Source organism: Somniosus microcephalus, chromosome 10, assembly GCF_052327205.1.
Source record: "Somniosus microcephalus isolate GS21.2 chromosome 10, FLI_Smic_1.0, whole genome shotgun sequence".
Classification (NCBI taxonomy): Eukaryota; Metazoa; Chordata; class Chondrichthyes; order Squaliformes; family Somniosidae; genus Somniosus; species Somniosus microcephalus.
In genome coordinates this window covers 122,645,877-122,667,219 of record NC_140996.1, presented here as the reverse complement: position 1 = coordinate 122,667,219, position 21,343 = coordinate 122,645,877, and the positions used below count along the sequence as shown (strand labels likewise).

Below are 21,343 nucleotides of genomic sequence, written 5' to 3'. Positions count from 1 at the left end.
CAGCAGTTTGAAGAGGCACAGCAATGGAACTCTGCGCCTCCCAGAAGCCCTCTGGTCCAGGTGGAGATTTTTCCATATCGCAGCCCTCCGCCCGCGAACAACATTTCTGGGCCATAATTTCCAAGTTTGCTGACGACATGAAACTAGGTGGGATTGTGAGTTGTGAGGAGGATGCAAAGAGGCATCAAGGCGATTTAGACACGTTGAATGAGTGGGCAAATACATGGCAGATGTAGTATAACGTGGATAAATGTGAACTTATCCACTTCGGTAGAAAAAACAGAAAGGCAGAGTATTATTTAAATGGTGATAGATTGGAAAATGTTGATGTACAAAGGGACCTGGGTGTCCTTGTACACCAGTCACTGAAAGCAAACATACAGATGCTGCAAGCAGTTAGGAAGGCAAATGGTATGTTGGCCTTCATTGCAAGGGGATTTGAGTACAGGAGCAAGGATGTCTTACTGCAGTTAAACAGGGCCTTGGTGAGACCACACCTGGAGTACTGTGTGCAGTTTTGGTCTCCTTACCTAAGAAAGGATATACTTACCATAGAGAGAGTGCAGCGAAGGTTCACCAGACTGATTCCTGGGATGGCAGGACTGTCGTATGAGGAGAGATTGGGTTGACTAGGCCTGTATTCACTAGAGTTTAGAAGAATGAGAGGGGATCTCATTGAAACATATAAAATTCTGACAGGGCTAGACAGACTGGATGCAGGGGGGATGTTTCCCCTGGCTGGGGGGGGTCTAGAACGAGGGGTCACATTCTCAGGATACGGGGTAGGACATTTAGGACTGAGATGAGGAGAAATTTCTTCACTCAGAGGGTGGTGAACCTGTGGAATTCTTTACCACAGAAGGCTGTGGAGGCCAAGTCACTGAATGTATTTAAGAAGGAGATAGATAGAATTCTAGACACAAAAGGCATCAAGGGGTATGGGGAGAGAGCGGGAATATGGTATTGAGATAGAGGATCAGCCATGATCATACTGAATGGCGGAGCAGGCTCGAAGGGCCGAATGGCCTACTCCTGCCCCTATTTTTCTGTTTCTATGTGCTTATGACATGGCTGCAGACAGTGCGAGATCGTGTGATAAGCCTGTCATTTTGGAAAGGGTTTTGCAACCAGGTCTATGATGGATAATGGAGTTTTGGGAGAGATTTTCAATTTCTGCTGGAGAAAAGTGGTCATAGTAGTTTGACAGTTTATTGGATTTTTTATGGTGTGTGTATGAAAATAGTACCTTGTGCTCTATATGATTTGCCTCATCCTACTGTTAGTATTTTTAGGTGTTTATAATTTTTGAATAAATATGTAAATATTTCCCAGTAATCTTTGGCACTTTCGCTTTGATTTGTGCTGTGATATCTATTTACTCAAGAGTCTGAATATGAAGCTTATATAAATGAACATGTCAGAGTTATGATCACTTCAGAATCAGACACCCTACGCATCGAAGGCTTCTGTAACTCCAAAGTTGTGTTTTACTCTAATCATACATAGAACATTTAAAAAAAATCTTAGCTTTTCTAATAAACATAAAATGGCCTGAGGCTAGTGGAGAAAATTGAGGTTGTTTTGTTAGAACAGAGGAGATTATGAAATGATTTGATAAAGGTGTTTACAATTATGAAGAGATGAGACAGAGTAGATAGAAACAGACTGTTTCCAGTGGCTGCAGAGTCTACAATAAAGGGACATAGATATAATATTAAATGTAAGAGATTAAGGATTGAGAGCAGGAGAAACCTTTTTACACAGAAGGTTGTGAGGCTGTGGAATGTGCTACCAGAGTTAGCGATTGAAGCAGAGACTATGTTAACATTTAAGAATAGGTTATATAGGCGGTTAAAGGAAAGGGGAATACAGGGAAATGGGAAAAGGGCAGGCACATGTGGAGGATAAATATGGAACACGGACTGGTTAGGGCAAATGGACTGTTTCCATATTGTAATTTCTATATAACTGTGTAACATATATGTGCAATATATCAATATATCTTGGTGATAATGACAATCCATCTATCATCTGAAGGACTAGGGCAACATTAAAAAGGTCTAATTGGATGATCTATGGACAAACTGGCTGAAGGAAAATCCATACTATAGCCCAGACAGGTTCCCCCCCTTTCAGGAGACAACAGGATAGATAGGCTTAGATCTGCCACTTGGCTGTTATTTTGGTAGAAGTGTGGCCGCACTGGACTTCCACCCACAACAAGGACGACCAATTTTCTGGTCACTACAAAGCCCCTGTAAAAATGATTTGCTGTGTCAATTAATTCCTTCCAACAAAACAACCTCAATTTTCTCCAATAGCCTCAGGCCATTTTATGTATATTAGAAAAGCTAAGATTAAACAAAAATGTTCTATGTGTGATTAGAGTAAAGAATGAAATTGAAGGTTATACAGGGATAGAAATGGATAAAAAAAGTCATCAACCTGAAACATTAACTTTGTTTCTCTCTCCACAGATGCTGCCTGACCTGCTGAGTATTTCCAGCATTTTCTGTTTTTATTATAGAAATGGATAAAACTGATCATAAATAGTTGAGGATGTGATGCTACATGAGAACTACCTGAAGGGCAAGAGAAAGGAGAAAGAAAGAAGTAAGCAGCTCCTCTACACCATATGTTATTTTCCACTACTACCCATTTTTGAAAAACAGATCCTGCTGGCTTCAGTTCTTTTGTACATTTCACTTTTCAAAGCCAGTGCATGTTCAGTGAAATCAATTTTTCAACATAACAGACTGTTCAAAAATATTCCAATTAAGCAACCAAAATGTTGCACAGGCAGTTCTGGGACCTGAACTCAATAGTTATCTGGGAGGGATTCAGGCTTTCAGTCACTTGAGCTACTGTGCAATCTGCATATTCTCACTTTGAATTGTAGTATCATGCATGCAACGTAAAAAATGTCTCATACTGTTCAACTTTTAAAAATAATTTTAAATTGTAGTTTTGCGATACAGATATATTCCAAAGAAGCACCTTTCATCTTTTATACAATACCTACTTGACATGTAATAGATAGAGGTGAGCAAATGATCTGTGGGCCTGGAGTTTCCTCCATGGCAGCAATAGGGAACTTGCGCCAAAAATGCGCTCGACACTGCACCCGTCTGGCCGAGGTGAAATTGCGCCCAAGTTTCTATGCAAACTGATTAACATAAGACTGAATGTAAAATCTCCCATGAATCAGTACAATCAACCAGCATAATCGAGCGTAATTGATTCATGACTGGATCAGAGTTGATGGAGTCTCAAGGTGCTAGGGAGGGTAGTACAAAAGGTGAGGGGAAAAAAATTCTCTGCATGGTGAGGCAGAAGTCGACTATAGCATTTACCTTTCACCCCACCAGCCTCCACATTCAATGGATCATCCTCTGCCATTTCCGCTACCTCCAAAGTGATCCCACCACCAAACGCATCTTCCCCTCCCCTCCCCTTTCAGCATTCCGTAGGGACCACTCCCTCCGAGACACCCTAGTCCACTCCTCTATCACCCCCAGCACCTCTTCCCCTTCGCCTGGCACCTTCCCGTGCAAGCGCAGGAGATGTAACACCTGCCCCTATACCTCCCCCCTTCCCACTGTCCAGGGCCCCAAACACCCCTTCCAGGTGAAACAGCGATTTACTTGTACTTCTTGCAATCTAGTATACTGTATTCGCTGCTCACGATGCAGTCTCCTCTACATTGGGGAGACCAAACGCAGATTGGGTGACCGCTTTGCGGAACACCTCCGTTCAGTCCGTAAGGGTGACCCCGAGCTTCCAGTCGCCTGTCATTTTAATTCACCGCTCCATTCCCACTCGGACCTCACCGCCCTTGGCCTCTTGCATTGTTCCACGGAAGCTCAACATAAACTTGAGGAACAGCACCTCATCTTCCGATTAGGCACTTTGCAGCCTTCCGGACTCAATATCGAGTTCAACAATTTCAGATCATAACCTCGGCCCCTATTACATTTTTACTTATATTTTTTATCCACCCCTTTGTTTTGGTTTTTCCCCTCCCCCTTTCCTTTTTTTTCTCTCTCCCACATGGCAGCTGTCTCTCATTCTGCCAGAACATTTCACACCTAATCTGAGCTGTCTTTTGTCTCCACTGTCCTATCACCATCTCGTCTCGTTTTGAATACCTCTTAATGTCTCTTCACTTCTTTTGTTCTGTCCCAGCCCTGCCTTTCGATCTATTTCATTTCCTTTCCAGTTTTGAAAAAGGGTTCACCCGAAACGTCGACTCTAATTTCTCTCCACGGATGTTGCCTGACCTGCTGAGTTTTTCCAGCGTTTTCTGTTGTTATTTCGGATTTCCAGCATCTGCAGTATTTTGCTAGCGTAATAGCACTTACCTCTCTTTCCTGCAAACATTTACAGAAATTGATTTAAATCGTTCGTACAGATTCTGATGTACTTTTAATTTTCCCTCCCTGCGGAGGAATAGCCTGAAAATGAGCCATCCTTCCAGTTTTTTGAAAGATGTATTATTTCTGCAGCAGAGCACCGCGGGTCAGCTGATTTGCGCTGGATTCATGTGACTGCAGGGGCCTGTGCACCTGAGAATCTGGGCGCAATGTAATGAACCCCCTGAAGAAGCACAATTGGAGGAAACTCTTGTTTTGGTGCTGGGGGTGTGGCCAGTTTTGTGGGTTCATGTTCAGATGCACTTAAAAGATCGCGGATACTTGGCCATAGTTATGAACAGAACTCATTTATGCCCAAATTTCCACAATCTTTTATGCTGTTTGACTTGTTTGCGCCCAGGAGGAAACTCTGGCCTAGAAATTCAGTGGGCTGCGCCACCTGTTAGCGCCTTAAGAGGGCGCTAAGTGGGTCGCAAGCCACTGGCCACACCTCACGCTAAATTCAGCGGGACGCTAGTGGTGGCACTAGCCATTAGCGCTGCGCCGCTACCGATGACGTCATCAGTGTGCGCAGCGCCCCGCTGATGCCCCGCTGACGCCCCAGCCACGATATTTAGATGCGCCCCCTGATTTAACACCGGACGCTATGTGCGACCGGTTCAGGGGGGCCTACCTGCGGTGGTGGAGGCGCAAATTAAAGGAGAGGTGCGGGGCAGCCATTTTTGTTGCTGGCCGCCTGCCAGCACCTCTCCGCGCTGCCGTCTCCGGCCTCCTGACCCCCCCCCCCCCCGCGGAGTGCCGACTGCGTTCCAAGAGCCCGGCACTTCTCCTCGGTGCCGGGCTCTTTTGCCGGCACTCGCGATCCTCGGGGGCCCAGCTGGGCCCCAGATCGCGAAGAACAAAGCCCCTCCCCTTTAAGTAGGGGAGGAAGGCCTGCAGTACCTCAGTGCGACGATATTCAGTCACAGCGCCCCAAGAGGGATGCGGGGCACCTCCAGTAGTGCCGCGCTTCCCTTTGGGGCGCTCCAACTGAATTTCCGGCGGGCGGCCGCGAATGCTTCCGGGGCGCTACTTTTAGCGCCCCGGCGAGGCTGGCGCCCCAAACGGGGCGCTACTGAATTTCTAGGCCTCTGGGCCCATAGCTTAAATTCTGTTATAGGGATACCTTTCAACAAAATTTCTGAAAACAGACAACACAGGTTGAGCGTCCTGAATCCAGCAACCTTGGGACCGAGGCTGAGCCGGTTTTCGTGTTTTTCCGGACTTCGGAACGTGTTTCTGATGTCCGAAGTCCGGAAATATCGCAACCTGGGCTTGGGCGTTTCCGGACTTCGCACATCAGAAACACGTTCCGAGTCCGGAAATGCCTGGGCCACTCTGCGTAGCGCTGATGCGTTTCTCCACCCCTCCCCTTCTGTTAAAGGGGCGGGACGCTGTGAGCTCTGCAGAGCATCCGATGGCCCACACTAGGCCACCAGGGTGGCGTGGTGCCGTGGTCGCAGCCTGGCGGAAACACTTAGTGGAGCTGTGCAGATTAAGGAGGATAAAACACAACACTAAAGTTTTATTGCATCACTCGCATTTTTCATAGGATTTTTCAAAAAAAGACAACAAAAGTTAATGGCTTTTTGAAGTACAGGTTGAGCGTCCAAAATCCGGAGTTCTGGATTCCGGATCATTTTACAGATTCTGGATGACACTGTCACCAATCGTCCCGGTGTCCGGATTCTGGAATATTCCGGATTCCGGAACTCTGGATTTTGGACGTGCAACCTGTATATAGAGAACACTTACCAGGCTGATGATAATAAAAACCATTTGCATCACATCTGTATATGCCACAGAGTAGAGACCACCCAATAATGTGTGTATTATAACTACACAAGCTGATAGAATGATGGACAAATAGGTTTCAATATCCAAAATTACAGCCATTGTAGAACCTGAAATAGACGTGAATCATTGTTCATAAATCATGGAATTATAATAAATAACCTAGTCAACAAATACTATAATTTGTAAATATTCAACAACCTGTTTAAAACTTACCCAATGCTGCAAGGATAGCAGCTAACCAAAATATATCTCCCAATACGGCTGGGATGAAGAGGAGACTGCCCATGGCATTACCAAATTTCATCTGGAATGGGTCCATCATAGTGACATACTGATTGGCTCTCATTGGTTTAGCAAAGAAAAGGCCACCTGCATTAGAAATAAAAACAGCTTTTATATTTATAAGGACAGAAAGTCAAGGGTTGCAATCCTGGTGGTTGTGCCAGGATCCATCCTGCCAGTTCCCTCCAGTGTTGACTCCACCACAGTTGATGGGACCAGTGGAAGGGCACCTTATTAGCATGGCACCGATGGGTGCAAATGCCAATTCAGGCACATCACTGACAATCGCATGTCCATAGCATTCCTCCCCACCCCCACCCCCAATTCTGGCCATGGTCTCTTACACAGTTCCCTGCGTAAAGGGGCTGATCTTATAAAGATTTTTTAAAAGTCGAGGCTGGTGGGGTCCATTTTCATTCTTCTGAAGCCTGGTATGATTCAACTCACTCAGCACTGATTCACCCGGTCCCAACTGAGGCAAAGGGGTGGGTACTCATGGATGAGTTGGTTCCTGCTCCTGGCTCTGCCTTTTTGCTGTCATTTGCCTTGTGAGAGCAAAGGGAAGTTCCAACTCTTTCAAGGAAAATAGGGCAATCCCAGAAACGTCTGCGAACCAGTGCAAACGTGAAAAATGTTGTCTCCCTAATATATGGCACTTGCATCTATGTATACATGATAAGATTGTAAGGAACTGTATAACTATTTGGCCCCTCAAACCAATTCCTTATAATGAACCCAGTTTGGCATAAAAATAAAACAAAAAAGGTGACTCAACCGTGGCTAACAAGGGAAATTATAGATAGCATAAGATCCAAGGAGAGGAGATATAAATTGGCCAGAAAAAGCAATAATCCTAAGGATTGGGAGCAGTTTAGGATTCAACAAAGGAGGGCAAAGGGATTAATTAAGAAAGGGAAAATAGATTATGAGAGTAAGCTTTCAGGGAACATAAAAACTGACTGTAAAAGCTTTTATAGATATGTGAAGAGAAAAAGATTGGTGAAGTCAAGCATAGGTCCCTTGCAGTCAGAATCAGGGGAATTTATAATGGGGAACAAAGAAATGACAGACCAACTGTGGTAAACCACTGTTATTGTTGTTCACCGTTGTTGTTGTTGTTGCACACTGTTGTATCTATGCATGCCTCAGCTGGCTCCGCCCCTGGCTCCACCCACATGCCCAGGTATAAAGGTGACTGCTCTGCAGCCCCCTGCCTTCTTGGAAACCAGTCAACCACGAGAGGCATGCTCTGTTCTTTGTTAATAAAAGCCTTTTAGTTACTCTCCTAACTCTCCGTCTTTTATGAGTAATTGATAGCGCATCAATTTTATTAACAAAAACAAAATGTCGGCACCAAACGCTGAGCAGCAGGCGCTGCAGCAAAGGACGGCACCAAACGCTGAGCAGCAGGCGCTGCTGCATGCCCTCAGACCAACATGCCTGGACCTAGACCCTCAAGAGGCGGGTTCGTCTACCAAGTTCGCACAATGGCTGCGTTGCTTCGAAGCTTACCTGGAAGCCTCAGCCGTGACACTAGATGGAAACAAACTAAAAATCCTGGCCTCCAAGGTGGGCCACCAAGTCTACACGCTCATCCAGGACGCGACTACCTACGCGGCGGCTATCGATCTGCTAAAAGGACAATACACACGCTCGGGAAATACGGTTTATGCCAGACACCGCCTGAGATCCCGCAAACAGCAGTCCGGGGAATCGGTGGAGGCATTCCTACGGGCACTACAGATACTCGGCCGAGCCTGCGATTGTGAAGAGGTATCGGCCGCAACACACACGGAGGGACTTATCCGAGATGCTTTCGTTGCGGGCCTCAAATCCGACTACTCCCGGCAGAGACTGTTGGAGAAGGGCGAAATCGACCTGAAGAAGGCAGTGTCCCTCGCGCTCTCACTAGACGCGGCCCACCGGAATATGGACGCATTCTCCCCTAACCGCTCCGCACCGTGGACGCCGCAACCTTGGGTCATGGGACCGCCACCCCCGGCACCAACTGCTGCAGCGATGTCCAAGGGCCCGAAATGTTACTTTTGTGGCCAGGCAAAACACCCCAGAGCACGCTGCCCGGCGAAAAACGCTACCTGCTCTGGCTGCGGGAAGAAAGGACACTACGTCAGCGCCTGCAAAGGTAAAACCACTAATGCCAGCAGCGACGCGTGTGAACCGTGGGGGCAGCCATCTTGTCCGCCATCTTGGACACCTCCAGCCGCGTGGGGATCGGGATCATGGGCGCAGCCATTTTGTCCGCCATCTTGGACACCTCCAACTCCAATCGCGGGTGACCCGGACTCAACCACCGCCTCGTCTGACGACCACAGTGACTCGCTCGAGCATACGCTGGCCTCCGTGACGCTGGACCAATCTCTCCCTCACCAACTGTCCAGGCCCATGATGGACATTACGGTAAACGGCCGCGCCACTACCTGTCTTTTCGACAGCGGGAGCACGGAGAGCTTTATCCACCCGACACGGTGCGCAATTACTCTCTCCCGGTCCTGCCAACACGCCATCGGATCTCTATGGCTTCCAAATCCCATTCAGCAGACGTCGGTGGCTACTGTGTAGTGACCCTTTCAGTAAGGGGCACAGAATACAAAAATTTTTAACTTCTTGTCCTGCCCCATCTCTGCGCTGCCGTTCTACTGGGGTTGGATTTTCAGTGCCACCTTAAAAGTGTCACATTAGCGTACGGCGGACCCCTCCCCCCACTCACAGTCTGCAGCCAGCAGCTTTTAAATCGCCCGCCGCGCACCATTTGCAGCCTCTCCACGCTTAAAGTCTCCCCCCCCGCCTTGTTCGCTAACCTCACCCGCGACTGTAAGCCCATCGCTACCAAAAGCAGGCGGTACAGTGCCGGGGATAGGAGCTTCATTAAATCCGAAGTAGCAAGACTCCTGAAGGAAGGGATTATTGAGGGTAGCACTAGCCCATGGCGAGCACAAGTGGTGGTAGTGAAGACTGGCGAAAAACAGCGCCTAGTTATTGACTACAGCCAGACGATCAATCGCTACACCCAGTTAGATGCATACCCACTCCCCCGCATATCTGACATGGTCAATCAGATAGCACAATACCGGGTGTTCGCGACGATTGATCTGAAGTCGGCATACCACCAGCTCCCCATCAGGGCTGAGGACCGCCAGTACACAGCTTTCGAAGCTGACGGTCATCTCTACCACTTCCTCCGAGTCCCCTTCGGCGTCACCAACGGGGTTTCGGTCTTCCAAAGGGAGATGGACCAAATGGTTGACCAGAACGCGCTGCAGGCCACCTTCCCCTATCTAGACAACGTCACCATCTGCGGCCACGACCAGCAGGACCATGACGTTAACCTAGAGAAATTCCTCCGTACGGCCCAGCGGCTGAATCTAACATACAACAAGGACAAATGTATGTTTCGCACCACGCGCCTCGCCATTCTTGGCTGCGTAGTGGAGAACAGAGTCATCGGCCCCGACCCCGACACAATGCACCCCCTTATGGAGCTCCCCCTCCCCTACTGCCAAAAAGCACTGAAGAGATGCCTAGGGTTTTTCTCTTACTATGCTCAGTGGGTGCCCAACTATGCGGACAAAGCCAGACCCTTCATCAAGTCCACCTCCTTCCCCCTGACAGCAGAGGCATGTGCAGCCTTCACTCTCATAAAAAGAGATATTGCGAAGGCCACAATGCACGCAGTGGATGAGTCCATCCCTTTCCAAGTGGAGAGCGACGCATCCGACTTCGCCCTAGCTGCAACCCTTAACCAGGCGGGGAGACCCGTGGCCTTTTTCTCAAGGACCCTCCAGGGCCCCGAGATTCGACACTCCTCTGTTGAAAAGGAGGCCCAGGCCATTGTGGAAGCGGTGCGACATTGGAGGCATTACCTGGCCGGAAAACGATTTACCCTGCTCACTGACCAGCGCTCAGTAGCTTTTATGTTTAATAATAAGCAGAGGGGCAAAATCAAGAACGACAAGATCTTGAGGTGGAGAATTGAACTCTCCACCTACAATTACGATACCTTGTACCGGCCCGGGAAACTCAATGAGCCCCCAGATGCCCTATCACGTGGTACATGCGCCAACGCGCAGGTTGACAGACTGCAGACCCTCCACAATGACCTCTGCCACCCGGGGGTCACCAGGTTCTTCCATTTCATCAAATCCCGTAACCTGCCCTACTCCATCGAGGAGGTCAGGACCATGACCAGGAACTGCCAAATCTGTGCCGAGTGCAAACTGCATTTTTATAGGCCAGACAGAGCAAGCCTGATCAAGGCCACTCGCCCCTTCGAGCGCCTGAGCGTCGATTTTAAAGGGCCCCTCCCCTCCTCTGACCGCAATGTGTACTTCCTCAACATAATTGATGAGTACTCCCGTTTCCCGTTTGCCATCCCTTGCCCAGACATGACCAGTACCACGGTCATTAAATGTCTGAATGACCTTTTCGCCTTGTTCGGCTTCCCTAGCTATATCCATAGCGACCGGGGCTCATCCTTTATGAGCGACGAACTCCGTCAGTACCTGCTCGCGAGAGGTATTGCTACAAGCAGAACCACCAGCTACAACCCCCGGGGGAACGGCCAGGTGGAAAGAGAGAACGCGACGGTTTGGAAGGCCGTCCTCTTAAACTTAAAATCTAAGGGCCTTCCGACCTCTCGCTGGCAGGAGGTCCTCCCTGCGGCGCTCCACTCCATTCGGTCACTGCTTTGTACGGCCACCAATGCCACCCCCCATGAAAAAATGTTCACTTTCCCCAGGAAGTCCACATCGGGGACCTCACTACCGACATGGCTGACGTCTCCAGGACCCGTCCTACTGCGGAAGCACGTGAGGTCCCATAAAACGGACCCCCTGGTCGAGAGGGTGAGCCTCCTCCACGCCAACCCCCAGTATGCTTACGTGGCGTACCCGGACGGGCGGGAGGACACAGTCTCCATACGAGAACTCGCACCTTCGGGTGCCCCTGAAACACTACCATTGCCATCCACCACTACCCACAACCCAACCCCTGTAGACGGCATGCCGCAGCGCCAGGACCCGTCATTGACCACCCAACCACTCAATGAGACGCCAGATTCAACGTTGGATGCTGCACCATCACCGCCGCCACCACGACGATCAGGACGACATACAAGGCCACCTGATAGACTTACTTACACGAACCTTTAGCACACTTCACCCCACCGGACTCAATTTTAAACAAGGGGTGAATGTGGTAAACCACTGTTATTGTTGTTCACCGTTGTTGTTGTTGTTGCACACTGTTGTATCTATGCATGCCTCAGCTGTCTCCGCCCCTGGCTCCACCCACATGCCCAGGTATAAAGGTGACTGCTCTGCAGCCCCCTGCCTTCTTGGAAACCAGTCAACCACGAGAGGCATGCTCTGTTCTTTGTTAATAAAAGCCTTTTAGTTACTCTCCTAACTCTCCGTCTTTTATGAGTAATTGATAGCGCATCACCAACTAAATACATATTTTGGTTCGGCCTTCACAAAGGAGGACACAAATAACCTCCCAGAGATGCTGGGGAACATAGCGTCTGATGAAAGGGGGGAACTGAAAGAAATCAGTATTTGTAGGGAAATGGTGTTAGGAAAATTGATGGGACTGAAGGCCGATAAATCCCCAGGGCCTGATAATCTACATCCTAGGGTACTTAAGGAAGCGGCCCTAGAAATAGTAGCTGCATTGCTGGTCATCTTCCAGAACTCGATAGACTCTGGAACAGTACCCATGGATTGGAGGGTAGCTAATGTTACCCCACTATTCAAAAAAGGTGGTAGAGAAAAAGCGGGGAATTATAGACCGGTAAGCCTGACATCGGTAGTGGGGGAAATGCTAGAGTCCATTATAAAAGATGTAATAGCAGAGCACTTGGAAAGCAGTGACAGGATCGGACAAAGTCAACATGGATTTACAAAAGGTAAATCACGCTTGACTAATCTACTGGACTTTTTTGAGGATGTAACTGGTAAAATAGATAAGGGAGAACCAGTGGATGTGGTGCATTTGGACTTTCAGAAGGCTTTCGATAAGGTCCCGCATAAGAGATTAGCGTGCAAAATTAAGGCACATGGGATTGGGGGCAAGGTATTGACTTGGATAGAGAACTGGTTGGTGGACAGAAAGCAAAGAGTTGGAATAAACGTGTCATTTTCCGAGTGGCAGGCAGTGAGTAGTGGGGTACCGCAAGGATCGGTCCTAGGACCCCAGCTGTTCACAATATATATTAATGATCTAGACGAGGGAATTGGATGTAATATCTCCAAATTTGCAGACGACACAAAGTTGGGTGGGTGGGTATGCTGTGAGGAGGATGTCATGAAACTCCAGTACGATTTGGACAGGTTGGGTGATTGGGCAGAAACATGGCAAATGCACTATAATGTGGATAAATGTGAGGTTATCCACTTTGGTGGCAAAAACAGGAAGGCAGATTATTATTTGAATGGCAATAGATTGGGAGAAGGGGAAGTGCAAGAGACCTGGGTGTTCTTGTGCACCAGTCGCTGAAGGTAAGCATGCAGGTGCAGCAGGCGGTTAAGAAGGCAAATGGTATGTTGGCCTTCGTAGCAAGAGGGTTTGAGTACAGGAACAAGGATGTCTTGCTGCAGTTGTACAGGGCCTTGGTGAGACCGCACCTTGAGTATTGTGTGCAGTTTTGGTCGCCTTATCTGAGGAAGGACGTTCTTGCCATGGAAGGAGTGCAGCGAAGATTCACCAGGCTGATACCTGGAATGGCAGGAATGATGCATGAGGAGAGATTGTGTCGATTGGGCTTATACTCACTGGAGTTTAGAAGATTGAGAGGGGATCTCATCGAAACCTATAAAATTCTGTCAAGCCTGGACAGACTAGATACAGGAAGGATGTTTCTGATGGCTGGGGAGTCCAGAACCAGGGGTCATAGTCTAAGGATAAGGGGTAAGCCATTTAGGACTGAAATGAGGAGGAATTTCTTCACCCAGAGAGTGGTGAACCTGTGGAATTCTCTGCCACAGAGGGCGGTGGAGGCCAGTTCATTAAATATATTCAAGAAAGAGTTGGATATATTTCTTAAGCCTAAAGGGATCAAGGGATATGGGGAGAAGGCAGGGACAGGGTACTGAATTTGGATGATCAGCCATGATCTCAAATGGCGGAGCAGGCTCGAAGGGCCGAATGGCCTACTTCTGCTCCTATCTTCTATGTTTCTATGTTTCTATGTTAACCATGTACAGTTTGAATTGGAAGGAACTCTCTCAAATGTATTTAAACTCTGATGGTAAACCTTCAGAATGTTTCCAGGTTACAGTTTCCAAGAAAATAAACTGTGGATTCTTGCCCTGAGCTCAAAAGTAATTGAGCATAATTTTCACAATATCAAACTATTTAATGTATAATATTCAACTGTCAAGTGTTCTGCTGATGACATTCTGATGGTGTTCGCAGGAGTGGAGTTATATAGCGCCCTTAAATATTTGATCATCTATGGCTGGTCATGGTTCAGTAACATTCAACCTCTTTCATAACCATATCCTTTTTATGAAAATATTTTGTTTTTCACCCATTTCCCTCTTGATGGTCTCCTCACATTACTCACCATCCAGAGATCTCCGGCTGAGAAACAGGCAGGTGATCTGCTCCCAGAGCTCTGCTAATGGTGATTTTCAATTAGATGACACTTAAGAACACACTAGTGTGACTCACTGTCCAATTTTCCTTCCTTTCCTGTGAATAGTGCCTTGTCTTCACCTGCTTGCTCATAACTATACAGCTGAGATCAAGAATTCACCACTGAGTGGGTTGGGGGTGAAAACTGTGTCTTACTGATGTGTGGTGAAGTACATTTGAGTTCCAATGTGTTGTGCCACTGTGCCATCTTTTATAAACTACTTGAACACCTAATTTCTTGACGATAACTTAATTCACTGCGCTTTTGTTATCCAAAGAGCTTTGGTAATTTTGTTTTATTTAAACCAATGCAGCTTATTAACATACTCAAAAGGTTAACTAAGTTCCTTAGGGTAATATACTGCATAATATTTGCTTCAGTATACCAGCTGAGAAATGACAAAGTTCATGGTCACACGCTTACTTTTGTCCAAGAGAGTTGCATCTCTGGTTGCACTCAAATCTGTGTTGCTAGATTAATTTTGTATTGTGTTAGCACTGTTTTGTTTATTAGTTCTTACCAAAAATAAGGCTTAAACGATAACTTATGGGTGCCTGTGTCCAGCTTACTCCACGATGTGGCAGATAGACTATTTCAGCAATCCCAATGATGAAACCTCCTCCAACCCACGTTGCTGTAAAAAAATAAAACTCAAAAGTAAGATGGTTTATATGAACTTGTTGCAATTTGGTGCCGTACCACTCCTATATTTGCATGCTTCCCAAATAAGAACATAAGAACATAAGAAATAGGAGCAGGAGTAGTTTACTCAATTAGCATATACAACAAGTTTTATTTGGGTTAAAATTGTGTTCACTTCTATTTTAGGTGCGTTGGTTAATATGCTTGTGTAAAATTTCCGTGTTCAAAATTTTAATGAAGAGTGAGATTTTGCTCTCTTGTGTTGCTTTGGTTGTACAGGATCTGATTAGTTCCTGTTTTAAAGAAGATACTGGGTGGGTGATGTGGCTTTGTAGACCTCCAGGAATTGGCTCAGATTGTCTGATATTCCCCTGTTCCAGTACAGCTACAATACTGGCATCTACACGACAAAGTGGAAAATTGTCAAGGTATGTCCTGCCTACAAAAAACAGGAAAAATCCAACCCAGCCAATTACTGTCCTATCAGCCTACTCTCAATCATCAGCAAAGTGATGGAAGGAGTCATCGACAGTGCTATCAAGTGGCAGTTACTCACCAATAACCTGTTCACCGATGCTTAGTTTGGGTTTCACCAGGACTACTTGGCTCCAGACCTCATTACAGCTTTGTTACAACATGGACAAAAGAATTGAATTCCAGAGACGAGGTGAGAGTGAAAAAAAAGAAAAAACCGCTTCAGATAGAGGCTGTATACCACTCACTTGGATTGACATATATTCCAAAATTCTTTATCCATATGTTCATTGTGGTAGCAGTTTTATTTCACCACAGCATGGGATTCATATTCTTGCTGCACAAATTTATACATTGTGAGGGTTTCTGTCTTTGGCAAGGAGGCTGTGCAAGTTTAGGATTGGGTTTGAGGATATTATGAGGTCACTCATGGTTTTTGTGGTTTCATGTTTTCCAGGAAGGTTGGATGTTGGGGCATAATCAAAAAATGTGAAGGTGTGCACCTTTATTGGCTACACTCCTTCAGCATAGTGTATAGGGTAGAGTTTTGTCTGCAGTAGTTTCCTATATTGTGGAAGCATTGCTAGGGGTTCAGTTGATTCTGCAGTTTGTGGAGTGATGTCAAGTATCAATGTACTGCTTGATTTGGGGTTAGCGGAATAATCAAAAAAGTAAGTACAGCTGAGGTAATTTAGTCCAGCTATTTCATCCTTTATGGAAACCTATGATCCCCACCAATCAGCACCCAACTGTCTACATTTCCTGCCTCCATCCCTACCTTAGCTCCTTTGCTGCTGAATCTCTTATGCATGTCTTTGTCTCTCCAGACTTGACTATTGCAATGCATTTAAGACCTGCTCTGCTGCACTTATACTAGCGGAGGTGTGACATTGGAATTTCTTGGCCATAGTCTTAATTGACATATTCTTGGAGGCTGAACCACAAGATGAGCTATTCTATTCTACCTCTAGCTGCATTAGAGCATATCATTCTTCAGGACTGTGTTATTTGAATTTAGAAAGGAAAAGTGTACAATTTGCATTAGTGTGAGAAAACAGAGAAGACTTTGGGCCCACTATTATGGTCCAGACCAAGGCAAAAACTCAGAGCACCTCCATAACAGTGAGTGAAAAATGGGGTGGAACAGTTACGCCAAGTTTTCACCCTATTTTTTATGTCCTGTCATTTTCTATTGGAGGGTGAGGTTCCTGTGAGTGGATCATTTGTGCACTCCCTCTCTAAAGAGGCATGTTTTTTTTTATTAGTTTATGGGATGTGGGCGTTGCTGGCAACGCCAACATTTATTGCCCATCCCTAATTGACCTTGAGAAGGTGGTGGTGAGCCGCTTTCTTGAACCGCTGCAGTCCGTATGGTGAAGGTACTCCCACAGTGCTGTTAGGGAGGGAGTTCCAGGGTTTTGACTCAGCGATGATGGAGGATCGGCGATATACTTCTAAGTCAGGATAGTGTGTGACTTGAAGGGGAACTTGGAGGTGGTAGTGTTCCCATGCACCTGCTGCCCTTGTCCTTCTAGGTGGTAGAAGTCGCGGGTTTGAGAGGTGCTGCCGAAGAAGCCTTGGCGAGTTGCTGCAGTGCATCTTGTAGATGGTACACACTACAGCCACGGTGCGCTGGTGGTGGAGGGAGTGAATGTTTAAGATGGTGGATGGGGTGCCAATCAATCAAGTCCTGGATGGTGTCGAGCTTCTTGAGTGTTGTTGGAGCTGCACTCATCCAGGCAAGTGGAGAATATTCCATCACACTCCTTACTTGTGCCTTGTAGATGGTGGAAAGGCTTTGGGGAGTCAGGAGGTGAGACACTCGCCGCAGAATACCCAACCTCTGACCTGCTCTTGTCTGAGGGAATCAGGAGGTTCCACCTTTATAAGGCCTTAGGAGAACTCTCGCCAGCTGAGAATTTGCCTGAGTCCTGCTGCAGGCCTTACAAAGGCCCCTATCCTTTGTTAGGATAGGTAATCAATCCAAGAGAGGACTGTTTGCATTCAGTAAGAGCCCCGCTTGCTCCATTGAGTACAGAAGATTTAAAAAAGGTTTATAATGGGCCCTTCCTCGGCCTTTGCTACACCATTAGAACAGCATGGCATCACTGCCGAAGATACAGGATGGGTTCCACTGAATCACCCTTACTCCTGCCCAGCATATGTAAATGACTGTTTCCTCATAATTTGGGATGGGATCTGAGCCTTTCCATTCAAGCAGACTGCTATGTTGCTATTCCACCAGTGGATGGTCCTACAGGAATTTTAGGCCCTCTTATCATTCCCTGACTCCAACAGTATTTAACACAATAAAAACAAACTGGGCTGAAACATAGAAACATAGAAGATAGGAGCAGGAGTAGGCCATTCGGCCCCTCGAGCCTGCTCCGCCATTCGATGTGATCATGGCTGATCATCCAAACTCAGTACCCCGTACCTGCCTTCTCCCCATATCCCTTGATACCTTTAGCTCTAAGAAATATATCTAACTCCTTCTTGAATATATTTAAAGACTTGGCCTCAACCGCCTTCTGTGGTAGAGAATTCCACAGGTTCACCACTCTCTGGGTGAAGAAATTCTTCCTCATCTCTGTCCTAAATGGCTTGCCCCTTATCCTTAGACTATGACCCCTGGTTCTGGACTCTCCGACCATCGGGAACATTCTACCTGCATCTAGTTTGTCCAGACCTGTCAGAATTTTATAAGTTTCGATGAGATCCCCTCTAATTCTTCTAAACTCCAGCGAGTATAAGCCCAATCGACCCAATCTCTCTCATACGTCATTCCTGCCATCCCAGGGATCAGCCTTGTGAATCTCCACTGAACTCCTTCCATGGCAAGAATTTCCTTCCTCAGATAAGGCGACCAAAACTGCACACAATACTCAAGGTGTGGTCTCACCAAGGCCCTGTACAGCTGCAGCAGGACATCCTTGCTCCTGTACGCAAACCCTTTCGCTATGAAGGCCAACATACCATTTGCCTTCTTCACCACCTGCTGCACCTGCATGCTTACCTTCAGCGACTGGTGCACAAGGACACCCAGGTCTCGTTGCACTTCCCCTTCTCCCAATCTATTGCCATTCAGATAATAGTCTGCCTTTCTGTTTTTGACACCAAAGTGGATAACCTTGCATTTATCCACATTATATTGCATCTGCCACGCTTCTGCCCAATCACCCAACCTGTCCAAATCATCCTGGAGTTTCTCGGTATCCTCTTCGCAGCACACACGCCCACCCAGCTTTGTGTCATCTGCAAACTTGGAGATATTACATCTAGTTCCCTTATCTAGATCATTAATGTATATTGTGAATAGCTGGGGTCCAAGGACCAATCCCTGCCGTACCCCACTAGTCACTGCCTACCACTTGGAAAAAGACCCATTAATTCCTACTCTCTGCTTTCTGTCCGCCAACCAGTTCTCTATCCAAGTCAATACCTTGCCCCCAATCCCATGTGCCTTAACTTTACACGCTAATCTCTTATGCGGGACCTTATCGAAAGCCTTTTGAAAGTCCAAATACACCACATCGGGATGTAAGACTTGTTTCAAATCCATTGGTATATGCTATTGTTCCTTCCATATAATGTTTTCCTAGGCTGCTAGCAGCCAGTGGAGAGTATGAAAATGCAGTAGATTGTGAAGTTCAGCTTTAGAGGGAGTTCAGGCTTGAGCTGCCATTGGATAATTTTTTTTTATCTGTAATTAATAGATGTGTGAAGTGAATAAGAGGAGTTTTCATTGTTGTGAGAGGATGAGGAATTCCTGGATCATACTCTCCAGAATGTGGTCAGCCAAGAGGCAGTGCTAGACAATTCAGGACAGAGGGATAGTGTAGAAAGAAAGAAATATCTGTAGGTGCAGCAGAGGGAGACCTGGTTCATGTGCTCACAGGCCCCTGAGTTACTGGAAATGTCCAATAGATACTTAGTTTTGGCCAAGTATGAGGTGGACAGTGATAGCCACTGAGAGAAGGGTGGCCCTGAGCAACTTTGCATCACTGAGGAGCAATGAACTACCCAAGGGAATGAGAGGCAAGTAGAGAGTGGTAGGAATGGGGAATTCTATAGTCAGGAGTATTGGACAAGAGTCCTGAAAGGTATGTTGTCTCACTGGTGCTAGGATGAAGGATATCATTGATTGAGTGGAAAAACTTCTGGAAAAGAAACCAGAGCAGCCAAAAGTCATGGCCCATATTGGGACCAATGATAGAGATAGAATTACATTTGAAGTCTTGCAGAAGGAGTTTAAGAAGTTAAGCACGAGATTGAAAAACAAGATCTCAAGGGTGATAACCTTCTGATTGCTTCCTGTGCCATGTTCTGGATAGATAGGGAGAAGAAGATTAGAAAGGTCAACATAGTGCATGCAGAGCTGGTGCAGGAGGATGGATTCACATTCTTGGGTCATTAGAATGATTTCCTTCTTGACCTCTCTGTAGCCTTTGACATGATCGACCACACTAACCCCCTCCAATGCCTTTCCTCCATTCCAGTAGAGTGGGATTGCCTTTACTTGGTTCTATTCTTACCTATCCAATCATAGCCAGAGCATCTCTAGCAATGGCTTCTCTTCCTGTCACCACAATGTTAGCTCTGGAATCCTCCAAGGATCTATCCTTGGTCCCCTCCTCGCACTCATCTACATGCTGCCCCTTGGTGTTATCATCTGCAGACATGGGGTCAGCTTCCACTTGTACATGGATGACACCCAGCTCTACCTCTCCACCAACTCTCTCGACGCCTCCACTGCCTCTATGCTGTCAGATTGCTTGTCTAATATCCAGTCTTGTATGAAATGCAGCTTCCTCCAATTAAATGTTAGGAAGACGCCTTTATGGTTGGCCCAGTCACATACTCAGTATTCTCGCCACCGATTCCATCCACCTCCCTTGCCACTATCTCAGGCTGAACAAGAATGTTTGCACTCTCAGTGTCCTATTCAACCTCAATCTGAGCTTCCAACCTCATCACAAAGACCGCCTACTTCCACCATCTTAACATCGACCTCCTCGGATCCTGCCTCAGCTCATCTGATGCTGAAACCCTCATCCATACTTTGTCACCTCCAGACTCGACCATTCCAAATCTCTCCTGGCCAGCCCCCCATCTTCCATTCCCTGTAATCTTCAGCTCATCCAAAACTCTGCTGCCCTTACCCTATCCCACTCCAAGTCCTGCTTACTCATCACCTCTGCCTTTGATGACCTGCATTGTCTTTAACATAAAATGTAAAATTCCTGCATCAACCGGAATGGAAGAAAATAAATGTTTGCAGGGGAAGAGGCATACTATAAACTGACTGAACTTCCTTTATACTTGTTGATTGAACCAGGGGATTCGAGTTTACCTAATCGCATCATGGATTGGTCACTTTAAAAATAGACAACTAAGATCTATTCTGGTGGCTTGCTGGGCTCTGCCCAGTGTGATTGCATTATACAGGAAAGATTGGGCACTGCAGTTTGTCCACTGTACAGGTATTTGGAATTTGAATTTCACAACTTTTTATAACTAGAAGATTATTTTTATTTGACAACTAAAGTTGCATTCAGCAGCTTTACTTTTACAGATCTATCTATTTATCTGTTGTTGTAAAAATCCCAACCAAGGTTCCAATGTTCCTCCCTCCAACCATGGCCACCTCACTTTTGTCCCCAGAACATTTTTTCTCTTCACGCTTCGATTTTCGAGAAGCCCAAATTCCAGTTGCAAGAATTAACACGTAGAAGACAATGACTGCCACAAGTCCAGGGACGTTAACAGCCATCTTCCACAGTAACCGTCTGGGATGGAAGGAAATGTTTTTTACAGCCTTGCATACAAGCTTTGTGTTTGTTAGATAAACTTGTCTTACAAATGTTTTAATTTGTTCATGGAAGACAGTTCAGATCATTTCACACTCACACCCACATCTCACAGCTTGCACACACTGCCAACTAATCAGCCATGACAACCACATCATCCAGACACATTGCACCACACTCACTGACACACTCCCTCTTTCTTACAGAACAAGTTGGGCAGCACGGTGGCATAGTGGTTGGCACTGTTGCCTCACAGCGCCAGAGACCCGGGT

At 46.6% G+C, this 21,343-nt stretch overlaps 1 protein-coding gene across 1 annotated transcript in view; it reads right to left on the bottom strand.

The window, feature by feature from the left end:
- LOC147111675 (high affinity choline transporter 1-like) overlaps nucleotides 1-21,034 on the bottom strand; it is a 45,450-nt gene extending 24,416 nt beyond the window's left edge. The window contains exons 1-4 of the mRNA XM_085999924.1: nucleotides 20,856-21,034; nucleotides 14,666-14,784; nucleotides 6,423-6,578; nucleotides 6,168-6,316 (exon numbers count right to left, since the gene is read on the bottom strand). Of these exons, the coding sequence (XP_085856050.1) occupies nucleotides 6,168-6,316; nucleotides 6,423-6,578; nucleotides 14,666-14,784; nucleotides 20,856-21,034 (603 nt within the window). The remainder of the gene's footprint in view (nucleotides 1-6,167; nucleotides 6,317-6,422; nucleotides 6,579-14,665; nucleotides 14,785-20,855) is intronic.
- Nucleotides 21,035-21,343: the final 309 nt, after the last annotated feature.